The sequence below is a fragment of the Aulonocara sp. 'chitande type north' Nkhata Bay genome, linkage group LG6 (assembly GCF_057382095.1).
Source record: "Aulonocara sp. 'chitande type north' Nkhata Bay isolate Kocher_YH1m ecotype deep benthic linkage group LG6, A_spYH_male_GT1.1, whole genome shotgun sequence".
In the NCBI taxonomy this organism is placed as follows: domain Eukaryota; kingdom Metazoa; phylum Chordata; class Actinopteri; order Cichliformes; family Cichlidae; genus Aulonocara; species Aulonocara sp. 'chitande type north' Nkhata Bay.
In genome coordinates this window covers 25091590-25104325 of record NC_141349.1, presented here as the reverse complement: position 1 = coordinate 25104325, position 12736 = coordinate 25091590, and the positions used below count along the sequence as shown (strand labels likewise).

The 12736-nt window shown below is 39.1% G+C and overlaps 1 protein-coding gene across 4 annotated transcripts in view; it reads right to left on the bottom strand.

Moving 5' to 3' along the window:
* pds5a (PDS5 cohesin associated factor A) overlaps positions 1-12736 on the bottom strand; it is a 31743-nt gene that overhangs the window by 16099 nt on the left and 2908 nt on the right. For all 4 annotated transcript variants that reach the window (XM_086295795.1, XM_086295798.1, XM_086295797.1 and 1 more), the window contains exons 3-6: positions 1671-1874; positions 862-948; positions 451-548; positions 52-178 (exon numbers count right to left, since the gene is read on the bottom strand). In XM_086295795.1, coding sequence (XP_086151921.1) covers positions 52-178; positions 451-548; positions 862-948; positions 1671-1874 — 516 coding nt within the window. The remainder of the gene's footprint in view (positions 1-51; positions 179-450; positions 549-861; positions 949-1670; positions 1875-12736) is intronic.

Genomic DNA, 12736 nt, shown 5'->3' with positions numbered 1-12736 from the left:
TATTATTCTTTTGATTTTATATTGTACATTGCTATGTTATTTGCTGTTTACCTTGTGTGCAGGGATGAGATTAATGAGGATGGTGTCCAGCAGCTCCTGTGTGACACCATCTCCCTCCATGATGATAGAACTCATCAGATCCAACATGTGCATCTGTACCTTGTGGTTATGGCTGTTACTATGAAGGAAGAAAGACAGAAATCATTTCAGTGTAATAACAGGAGGAATAATTAAACAAACAAAAATAAAAACAATAATAATGATAATCAAAAACTAACTATAAACAATTGATACAGTGTTTATTATAATCCCATTTAGTAGTAAAATCTAAAAGCATACATGTCTTTATGCTAAAATAAATCACATCTATCGGTTTTCCTTCAAGTTACATATTTTAAACTCTGGTGTAAAAAGAGTTTGACAGACTCGAGCAATAACAAAAGTCTTTACTTGATAACAGAGAAGAGTGTTTTGAAAAGCTGGATGAAGATCTCATTGCAGTCCTCCAGCTCAAAGCAAATGTTGTACGACTTCACCCAAGCCAGGTTCTATAGAAAACAACAAAGCCATAAATGTTACTGGTTTTTTTTAGCAGTTAATACTATTACCACGTACTTTACCTTGAACTAAAATCCATGAACACACTGACTGTGTATGGTTAAAAGCTTATGATACTATCAAATATTTACTATTAAATATGACAACGCAAAGTAACATATCCTGCTATTTCAGTAGCTGGAAACAGAGAATGGAAATTTTCCATGAAAACAGATTAAATTATTAATTAGTTTTTTTTTTTGTTAGTCACCCAAACAGTTTTAGCTCCAAACATAAACAGTGATCTCTCCTTTAGCACCTTACCTCCAGCAGGTAGAAGTATCGGTTAAACTGAGGACTCTTGGTGTCTTCTAGTCCCTTTAACTGTCTAGTGATGAAGAGGAAGATGTCCTAGGGAATTTTGGGAAATTGAGTTAGTGCTGTTGAGTACACACAAGTTTCACAGTAGTAGTGACAAAGATGCTCAATGGAGGGCTTGCAACCAATATTCACTTGAGGTGTGCATCATGGGAAAATAACATTGCCGTGGTTTTGAATGAAAGAACTAGACGTCAACGCTGTAATCTTGCTGCAAATTCAACCATGTCATTAATTCACAACTCAATTTTGTTTACTTTTGATGTAAAATGATATTAATGGACTCAATAAGATCTGAGCACATTTTTAAAGGGGTATGCACAATTACTAAACTTAGAGATTAAGCTTTGGTCCCTCACTAGTAAGGGCAATGTGTAACCGCATGTGGTGCAGGTGTTAACCCATCAGGAAAGAAAGCCACTGACGCTAACAGTTTTAACATTAGCCACACCCCGGCAAACCAATATGACCCTGCATGTGTGCATGAGATCACAGTAGACGCACATTTCAGGGTCATTTTGGTTCACCATAAACTAGCAATCAAACACACTCAACTATTAGCCAGGAAACAGGCCAATAAGTGAACAAAAGTCAATATTTTGATTTAGTCCATAAATTTGATGACAGCTGTCATTTCAATTTCCCCCAGGGATCAATAAAGTATTCTGATTCTGATTCTGATTCTAATCATCAAAAATCTGGACTACTATAAGACTCCCTTGAAGACAGTGTTCAGTCCAAGGTTGGTATCTAACCTTGAGTTTATCATGGGAGGTATAGGGAGCCTCAGGGGCATAGATCCTGAAGATATCAGCCAGGCAGCAGGCCACTAGTAGCCGAACATCTTTATTGGGGTTCCTAAGGAAGAACTCTGATGCAAGGTGGAGTGCCAGGCCGAGGTATTGCTGCTTTTCCTCTTCTGAGTCTTGATCCATGTCCATGTATGTCTTCACCACCATCTGTTAAACAGAGAGACAAGGGTGGAGGTTGAAATGGTGGATGCATGCATTTAAAAAAAATAAAGCAAGTGGAATATTTCAATGTTTCAATACAAAATACAAAATATAGTTGCTTGTGTTTCCAGTGTTTTTGTCATAGAAAAAAAAGGTATGTAAAAAGTATGAGGTGAGCTACATCTTACCCAAACCTTCTACTACAGACCTTCTGGCTAACAGCAACATCTCTAAGCCAATGGGGAATGCGCCCTAACAAGTTCTACAAAAATTGCTGAATGGCCTTTACATACAATGCAATTGTAATGTAATTAATCCCCTTAATAGAAAAGCAGTCTCACCAAAACATCCACCAGAGAGAGCAGACAGGTTACTTTTCATCTGTATGACATAAGACAGGTACTGCCATGAGAGGCACACGTTTTCCTTATCCATTTATGAGTTTCTCCTCTACAAACATTTGCAATGTACTTTGTGATGTATGGCTGACCACTAGACCAGCTACACCTGCAAATGAACAACAACTCCACTGTCTTGGATTGCAGCTGATAAAGGTAGTCATTGTTTTGCTCTGGAGCCCAACAAAGCCGAGCTCCAAGACGGTGACCCTGGACTACATCTAACCCAGAGATGATGTCTTCTTTAGCAAAGCAGCTGGATAATAATATGGACCACCACATCAGCAACCTGCTCAGCAGGCTAGCAAATATAGAAATTGGGACGGGCTTTAAAACAAGAAAGACCAAATTATTGATGCACGGCATCATTATCTTCGAACATTTAAGGAAACAGAGGTACCAATGACAAGAGGTACCAATGCTGTGGGTTATAAAGAGTTAAATGACTAATATAAAAAGACAACTTGAGTAGAAAGTGGCAGCTTTCCAGCACTCATCGGTGTTGATGTTGTCGTTGCCCTTTGGATTATCACACAACACAAACTTCAGTTGAGGACCTTTTTATTTCTCAGTAAAATGAAACACTGGCTTCTCAAGCTTATCTTCACACCAGTCTTATCAATCCAATGACTTTTTACAGCTACGATATCTCTCTTTAAGCTGCTGCTTCCTCTGTGCGTGAGTGTTTATGTGTATGAGAGCCAGCTGAAGCATAGCAGTAGAGCTCAATAACCAGCCAGCAGGGGTGGGGGATGGGCCAAGAGCTCCAGCAGACTGCAGAGCACCACAATTACTCTTACAGACAGACACACACATACACACCTTTCACTCCTACACACACTCGCACATGCACCCCAAGCTTCTCTACTCTCTGTTGGAACACTCGCTACTCAGAGCTGAGGCCCTCCACGCTAAATGTGTGGGACTGTTTACTTGCATTTCTGCAACCTAAATATAACAAAATCTCTAGTTCAGTGATAAAATGTAAGTGACGCATTTTCAAATAACTGCTAAACCAAGTTCTTGACTCTTGAATCTACAACTGCTAAACGTCAGGCGAAAATTAGGCTGAAGTCCTTTCAGCTCAAAACCTTTCTGTGTATATACAAAGGCAGCTATTAATGAAGCTTTACCTACCTTAATTTTAACAGTCACAGGTCTTTAATCAGGTGCATCATCAATCAAATCTGATACGGACGTTTGCTCTCTTTACTACAAATTAAACATCTACCATCTGTGCTGTTCCAGTTTTTCCTCATTATTTTCAATCAAGAATGCTCTGAGTAGTGTGTGTCCTTGTTATGATTAAGCCACAACTTTATCCTCTAACATGTTTATTTCAACTCCTTCCTCTTAAGAGTCTGTTTGGAGAACAAATGCATAGTGAGGGCCTTGTAGTGTAGTGTTACTGCGGACTATTCGTCATGATTACAACAAAACTAAAGGCACGTGGACATTTACAGAGGTTCACTTTGACCACCTAAAGCATACAGACCCAAGTGGGCTATGGATGCCTTAAGTATAACACTGATGTAACAAGTACAAAGAGGACAGTAGAAACAGTGAAGCCAGGTCAAGTACAATGTTTTACTCAAATCATCCAAGACCACAAGTTCTACTCTTGTGCAAATCTAATGTGTAAAACACCAGCCAGAGTTCATTATCAAACTAACTAATCAAAAAGTCCAAGAGCCACATTTATAGCCACTCCCATTCATTGCACGTCAGCATGTTGGTTATGAATTTCTACAGACAAAAAACAGAAGCTTTCTCTAAATAGACTAATGGCTACTTTTGAAGCAGCCTGAGACAGTAGCCACCTCCACATATAGAGATGACTGACAAGAGCTCAGAGTAGTTTTCACACATGAACTCCTTACAATGAGAACCAGGTCTGTCCTTTCTCACATGCAGTACACAACAGGAAGTAGTCCACTTCAGACGCATTTTGACAACTGGAAATATTCTGTGTGGTTTGACAGGGCTGAGTGCAGCAGGAAGATACGTCACCCACTTTGAATAGATCTAACTGTTACTTGCACTGTGCTCACATGGGCTCATTTGTGGGAAGATCGCAGGTTAAAGACCGTTTAATGTCCAAACCAACTGCGCCAAACGTGTTCTCGCACGTCCCTCTGTTGGGTAACAATTAGAAACCCACAGAGCAGCGCATGTGTAAAGACATTTAGTGTCTAACGACACAACTTTTTAAATTTTATTCACATTTTACTCTTGTCTGTAGTGAGACTGTTGATTTTAACTGGTAACAAGTGCTGAAAATCTTCATGTTGGTGCTTTAGAAGTAAAATTTGGTTATAGTTTTATTTTTATAGTTACATTTTAAGGCCGATGGAATATTTTAATTAAGAAAACGCTTTTTAGAATTGGAAAAAACAACCAATAAGACATATTAAGGCGTGATGAATTTTTTTATCTGCCTAGTAATTGCACCTCAAGTGTACCAAACATCACAGCTGCAACTTCAAAATCCAAGTCCTCCAAAACACTCTGTTTATGTGCTCAGCAGTTGACAAGTTGTCTTGTCAGATGCAGCTTGACAAGACTGTTTGCATGAAATTGCAGCAAGCAGCTGGTCACCTAGAGGTTGAACTTTCAACCACCTTAACCTCTAGTCTCCAAGTAATCAATTCGGACTGACTGCAATTACTCTGAGACAGACGAAGGCAAAGGTTTGCAAGTGTTTCTCATCCAGTTTATGAAGATTGTCAACAACCAGCTGTATTCTGGTTATGTCTCTATATAAACGCAAGAGCAAGATACTCTTATGACGCTTCGAGCGACGCCATTGACCAGCCAATCACTGGCATGCTATCTGTCAACGTCACATTTTTGGATTACCTTGGACCACTTTGAACCCTGGCAGAGTAGGTACTAAAAAAGGACCTGTACCAGGCACTAGGGCTGCCACAATTAGTCGACTAGTCACGATTACGTCGACTATTAAAATCGTTGACGACTAATTTAATAGTCGACGCGTCGTTTGACGCTTTGTAAGATTCCAAAAGACGCAGGAATAAGTAGTAGAATTTAAGAGTGTAATAACGGACTGAAACAGAAGATGGCAGCACTGCATGTACAAGGATGCCAGCTGCCGTTAAACCCCGAAGAAGAAGCTGTGTCCCAGAATTCATAGCACGGCCCAGCTCAGTTTCCAACGATGGTGGCAGCTAGTTAGTTTTAATATTACTCCTATTTATTCTTTCTGAGTCAAATATCTGCTCAGTTTATCAAGACACCACATATTTTCAAAAGCGCTCCGACGTTTTCGGAGATGTCTGTTACGAGCCGGTGAGACCACCGGACTCCCGGCAAACCATTTTCAAACCCACCGCCGTCTTTCGCTACTCAGGTTAAATATGATATATTTAAGTCACTTAGATAACTTAAAAATGTTATTGTTTGGCTTTTTTTAGTATTTTATTTGTTCCTGATTAAATCGGTTTGGCTGAGATTAAAGTTATAGTTTTTACACAGCTGAATAAACGTCAAGCAGATTAAACTTCACCGAAACAATCTGCAAATGTCATTAAAATTTAATAAACTCTCATGTTGTCTTTATTTTTAGTTAGCACATACCTTAAACACTTAAAGCTGTAAGCTAATGATCGTTAATAAGAGCAGATGCATGCTGGTGCATAGGGTTGGGCCATATTATACCGTTCACGGTAATACCGGTATAATGTTAGGCAACGATAGGAAAATGAAATATCGCGATAGAATGGGAGTAAAACGCGCATGCGCAGTGGCTTTGTTTTCATATGCACATGGCCGATTGTTGAGTGAAACAAATGAACCAGAATTGGTTTGTAAAAATGGTGCAACTTCAGTGATGTGGAACTGGTTTGGTGTTTGTCCGTCAGATACATGACAAAGCACATTTTTTTGCAGAACATGCAAGCGGCCGTTGTTATTGTCATATTTGTCGGACTAAGATGCTCTTAAATCTGGGAGTAATCTGGGTCCTAAACCCCCTCTTCAGGTCAAACGAACACTGCAGCATCACTGAGAGTTAAAAACTGTCTAAATTCTTTCATCTTTAATAAAACGATCAGCATTGCTGCTTTACCAGGTGTAACTATGAAGTTTAACTTCCAGGCATCCATGAAAACAAAATTTATTACATTTAACGGAGTTAGAAGTTAGCAGGAAGCTAGCGGAAGTTAGCTCGCTAGTTTCGCTAGCATGTTCTGACTGAGAGACTGAGAGATTTCTGAAAAAAATCAAACGTACAGCTCTGCTATCACTTCCAACATAAATGAAGACAGGAAACTAAACAGCAGTGACGTTTATAGGGTTACTGAAGTTGGGCTAGCTGGTATTTAATGATGTGCTACGTGATCGCTAGCAACACAGCTATGTTAGCATAATATAAACAGTGAAGCTGGAGGACGAACACTAACACTTTTCCACTTAAAAAAGTTAACGTTAAGGTTTCTGATAGTTAGAGACAAATGCAATCGCATGGCAGGATGCTGTAAACGGACCAAACTTCAGTCAGAAGAACAACTGAGATAATCCATCCACAATACAAGGTTAGTCATTAATATACTGCAACAACATGGGAACAGAGCAGCTGCCAGAGAATTCAACATTAATGAATCAATGGTACAGAAGTGGAGGAAGCAAGAAGAATGAGTTTAATAAAGTTTGATTTATCTGACTTTGTTTCGCTTAATGTGCCTTATAATCCCGTGCACCTTATGGTCCGAAAAATACGTACTGCACACTGCAGTTTAATGTTGCAAAGCACCTCTTTTTAACTTCAGTGGATATTATACATGGTTATGCTCAGGATATGTCAGCCCATTTCTACTGGAAATGCCTTTTGGTTAAACTTTCAGCAAGGCATTTGCATTTGCACTGTTACATTTTTATAAAGCTTTAATGTACATAAAAAACAGCTTCTTGTTTAAGTGAAAATAAATGGAAGGTTGTCTTTTTGCGCTAGTAATGTTGTGGAGTTGTATTTTGTCTCGCATCAATTATATCGTCAGTTATATCGTTATCGCAAATTTTCAAATATATATCGTGATAAATATTTTTGGCCATATCTCCCTGCTCTACTGGTGCAATAAGCTGTATGTTTTATGTCCAATGGATGCACAATCTGATTAGTCGACTAATCGCAAAAATAATTGGTGACTAATCGACTATCAAAATAATCGTTTGTGGCAGCCCTACCAGACACTATGACCTAATGAAAAACCCTGAAAGCTGAAGTGAGTCATAGTGAACCGACCCAATTAGGTAGTAATAGAAAAGAGGTTTAAGTCGCAAATGTGAAATTCTGTGCATGCAGATGGCAATAGATCTGAAGTTTTTGTCGATTTATCAAAAACAGATTACAACTGCCAACTTGACTCAATCTTGTTGTATTACTTTCTTAACACACCTAAGGGCCTTTTTATGCTAGCCAAGTCACGATTTTGACATGACATCCTGTATCGCGAGACAATCTTTGTTGTGCGTCGGTCAGTTATGCACGTTTATCAGGGCGTTTAACGCAATATTGTCTGAGTGGCAACACCGATTGTTTAGGAGCAGGGGTGCTCACACTTTTTCCGCATGTGAGCTACTTATAAAATGACCAAGTCAAAATGATCTACCCACTACAAAAATCCAAAACATATACTTATTTATAAATATATTGAGGATTCTTTATATCTACAATGTATATACATGCATAACCGCAATATCCAATATTTCACAACACAATTAACTATGTAAATTTTTTGTCATTACCTGAGTTTACTCTGATGACTTGCACTGAATTGAATCAGCCAGGGATGCATAGTCCGGACAGTAGCTGCTGACGGCCAGGTTTAAGAGAAAAAACCGAGAGCTAAAAATTGGAGTTAACTCGCTGACTAGCTTGTCAGTTTTACTACACTTCGCGCCGCTGTTTGCGCATGCGCAGCGACCTAAGCGTCAGAAAAAATCTGCTGTCATCTGACTGGCTTCCCTGTATCAATCAAGTGACGGGATGGATGATAGGCTGGCATCTATTTTTTTTAATGCCATGCGATCTACCAATATTACCTTTGCGATCGACTGGTCGATCGCGATCGACGTATTGAGCACCCCTGTTTAGGAGAATACCGCTGTGGCTTCTTGCGCCTTAACAACGGGCATAAATGTCTGCATCTGTATGATGATGTAACAGCGCTGAGAGAAGCAACCACTGTGGAGGGACACCTAAAGTTGCTTTGAAGGCATCAACGAACTGCGAGTGATCTCAGACCTGGTCCTCATCTTTGAAGCAACCATTTCAAAGGCAACAAGTACACAAGCTCATTGCATATAGTCACAATAACTGTGGTCACGCAATGGTCTCCAACAACAGTTTTTCCTAGTGTGACTGTAGAATAAAGAAATTTTTCGCAATTAGGTCATATGCATAGCATTGCTCTTGCTTGTGTTGTTGTTAGTCTTTCAGGCAACCACAGAGAGGACTGATGTCATAACATAAATAGCTGAAGTATTAAAAACAATAAAATCTGTCCCCTGCAGCTACTTTGTGGTTTTCATGCTGCTTCTTATGCACTTGTCTCCTTCTCTGCAAACTCCATTGTTGCCCCCTTTCCTGTTCAGGTCCACTTTTTGACCAGTCACCATTCGACCTACACATAGCCCAATGGAGATGGTGCTATGTGCTGTGGTCTTTGTGAAGGACTGCACACAAGCACATCTGCATAGGTTGCACACCCAAAATCCTTCTCTCCAAGTTGCCAAATACCCAAGCAAAAAACCACAGATAAGCAGATGCTGTACACGATGCTTTTTTTAATCTTAGTAACGGCATGTTACTAAGATTAACATTAACATTAACAGAAATAAAGACAAACAGTTCAAAACAAAAAACAAACAACAAAAAAAAAAAAAAAAAAAAAAAACTGTGGTGGTGAAAATAATGGTCAAAGTGCCAGCGCATGGTGGCAGAGTTTGACTCAAGCAGACTGTTCTTGCAGAGCCCATAAGGATGCATTGGATTTGAAGGTCACTAAAAGTCCCCAAACCAAAGCCATAAATGTTTGGTGGGAAGGACACATAACAACTTTAAAGTTGTTATGTGTCTTTATCAATAAAAAAAAGATATGTTATATGAAGCTTGTTTAAAATAAATAAATAGAAATAAAAACATTAATATTATCCCAACAACTTGAATAGGGTTTTATTACAGGATGAGATAGCCATTTTCCATTTGATTCATCTTTAAAGCCTGGCTAATACAGAGTCAGCTTGTAAGCTACTCCCACACATGAAGCATTTTGCTGCTCACAAAGTGAATGCAGCCATGTCAAAATAGGAGAAAATGAGTAAGGACAGATATTGGCACTGATTTTCCGTCTCCTTTAAATTCTGAATCACAACAAATTTTCTCAGTGCGTGCTTTAGACGTATCTGATGAATACCAATGTTGCATAAAGCATAACATTTTATCCTTGAAACTAGAGCTGGGCGATATATCGAGTTTTTAAAACATATCGATATATTTTTATACGAGATATAAGATGTGACAATATCCTTTATATCGATATAGCCTATGTTACATTATACTTATAGTTGTGGAGCCGCAAGTTTGCCTCTCTTTCGTCTACTTTTATCTCTACGCAACGTTACTCCGCCTCGCCTCTATCCTTCACTGAACACAACTCCCCCTCCTCCCCCATCGCTTCACGTGCAGGCAGCGACAAGATGGACACGGCAAATCTCCGTTAACGAGTTACTGCGCATCACCCCATGCGTGGGGCTGGACGGCGTCAACGTGTTAACGAGCTAACCATGCTAACGAGCTAACCGCGCTAGTCCCTACGGGCTGCATTGCCTAAAATCCTTTCATTCTCTCAAAAGTTGACAGCGCGCCTTATGTATGAATTCTGGTTGTGCTTGATGGCCGCGAGCCGATTTTATGTGGAACACGGCGCTCAGCAATCTGTCAAAAATGTTTGAGTACGATTTTGGTCAGCTACGGAGCTGCACCGCTTGATAGATTGTCGGCGCATTACGGCTACCGAGGAGCCTCGCGGAGTGATACGTACTGTGCTTCAACGTAATATTACCGTATTGTGTGTGTATAAGGACCATAAATAGCACCTGTAAGAGACGTACGTGGTTATGAAGTGGATTTCAAACTCCAGGCTGTCAGTCACGCAGTAAAACTTGGAAATAGAGCTGCTGTGAAATCTGTCTGTCTTTGTTATTACGCTCAGCGTCTTTTAGTTTACATTTTGACTGCACAATTGTGAGCTCTTTGTTATGCACAAAAACAACATTGTTTTATTTTATTCATGGAGCATTATTATTTAATGAATGCTCATAATTTATTTTTGAGTAATTTTTCATGTACATCTGTGCTGTATGTTAATAAAAGTGCCTGTGTGACATCTGGGACACAGCTTTGACTAAGAACTCTCTTTTTGTTCTTACTTTATGGCTTAAAAAAATATCGAGATATATATCTTATATCGCCATCCAGCTAAAAAATATCGAGATATGAATTTTGGGTCATATCGCCTAGCCCTACTTGAAACCTGAATTTCTTCAAGAAATAGGCACCACTGCTATTTTTTTTTTTAAACATGCCTTAAGTGTAAAGCCATTTCTCAGTTATTAAACAGCCAAACCCAGGTTTTTGGTTTTTTTTAGTAAATTCTAAAATGAGGCATGTTGATATTTTTTAGGACTACATGTACAAAATAAATGCTCAGTAGTAATAAAAGGCATTTAAAAAAATACAGCTACATAAGCACTGCACGTACCAGATTACACCTAAATCACTTTGAGTCACCTGGTTTCCAATTCTAATTCTGCACTACCGTACTTGCCAGGACTTCAGCCTGAAATCTGTGGAACGTGTTACACAGGATCGACACAAGCTTAACTCATAGCCAGAGATAATGTCTTCTCGACAAACAGATCAACACAGTGAGTGGTTTGGCAGGCTACCTTGACAGCAATACCTATGAAGTACCATTTAATAGACTGAAAGCAGCCAATATGTCAATTCAATACAATTTTATTTATAGAGTGCCAAATCATCACAACAGTCACCTTAAGGCACTTTATATTGTGACCTAAACAATACAGAGACAACCCCAACAATCAAACAACCTCCTATGAGCAAGCACTTAGTGACAGTGGGAAGGAAAAACTCACTTTTAACAGGAAGAAACCTGCAGCCACAACTGGTCACAAAAGTAATATGCTGTTTTTAAATGTGGAACAATCATGGTCTCACATCAATCAAGAGTTTGATATAGTACTTATTTACACTATAACACAAACCTACAATATATCACAAACACTGTGCAACCTACAACTAGAAAATACACAACGACTATATAATTTTACCACACAACTTAAAGTCTAGAAAATTTAAAGACAGGAAATGACATCAAAACCCTTCTAAAACAAAATACACTAACTTCTCTGCTGGCAGCACAGTACAATGCAACCCCTACTGCAGATCTAATGTCAAACTTTCCGATCCAGCACAGGTTAAACGGTTGCACACATCTGTCTTATACAGTCTGCACCCTGCCATTCAGTACATTTGCCCTACTTGACAAGGCCAGGGGTTGTGTTCTTTATGGTCACTCTAATCAGTTCTCTGCTGTCCGGAAACCATTTTTAACGTGGTAAACACTCTAATATGATTAAAAGGAATCACAGGACCCCTGAATAAAAAAAAGTAGAAATGCTGACTTTAAAACTGCTGACTGTTTAAATTGTGGATATAAATGTTAAATGCACACAATTAAAACACCTCTAATGTGTATTTTTTATAATGAATAACCATACGGCAGTGTTAAGTGTTATTTACTGATAGTGATACACCTATAGAGAACTCGCCACAATCTTCAGCCACCACTAGCTTTACAGTACTCTCTAGTGAGCTCTAGGTTATTGCTTAGCTCTCCAGTCCAAAACTTTACTGTTTTAATTCACAAGTCAGCCTTGGATGCAGTTACTTCTTGCAGCAGCTACCAATAAATAAGTTCTAAAATCCAAATGTCCACTCAGATTGAATTCCAGACACAGTTAGCAAATAACAGATAAACACAACAGAGGAGTGAGCACTTAAGGAACTCCCATTTCCCTCAGGTGAGGGTTAGACCACAAACAGGGCTAAAAAAAAGATAATCTGGAAATTTCCAGGCGGCCACAATCACAACTGATATATAATATAATGTCCCTGCATAGCTGCTGGGTACAAATTGGCCAGGAATATAATAAATGTAATAATGACCTGTCAGTTTTCTTTGTTCTATTTTAAAATCCTCAGGTGAATGTGCAGTTGATGACACAGCTGACTGAAATCTGGTGACTGGAGGCCATTTGACTACAGTGAGCTCATTGTCATGTTCAACAAACCACGGTGAGATAATTCGACATGCTGTGTTGTCCTGCTGGAAGCAACCATTAGACGATTGATATACTGTGCTCATA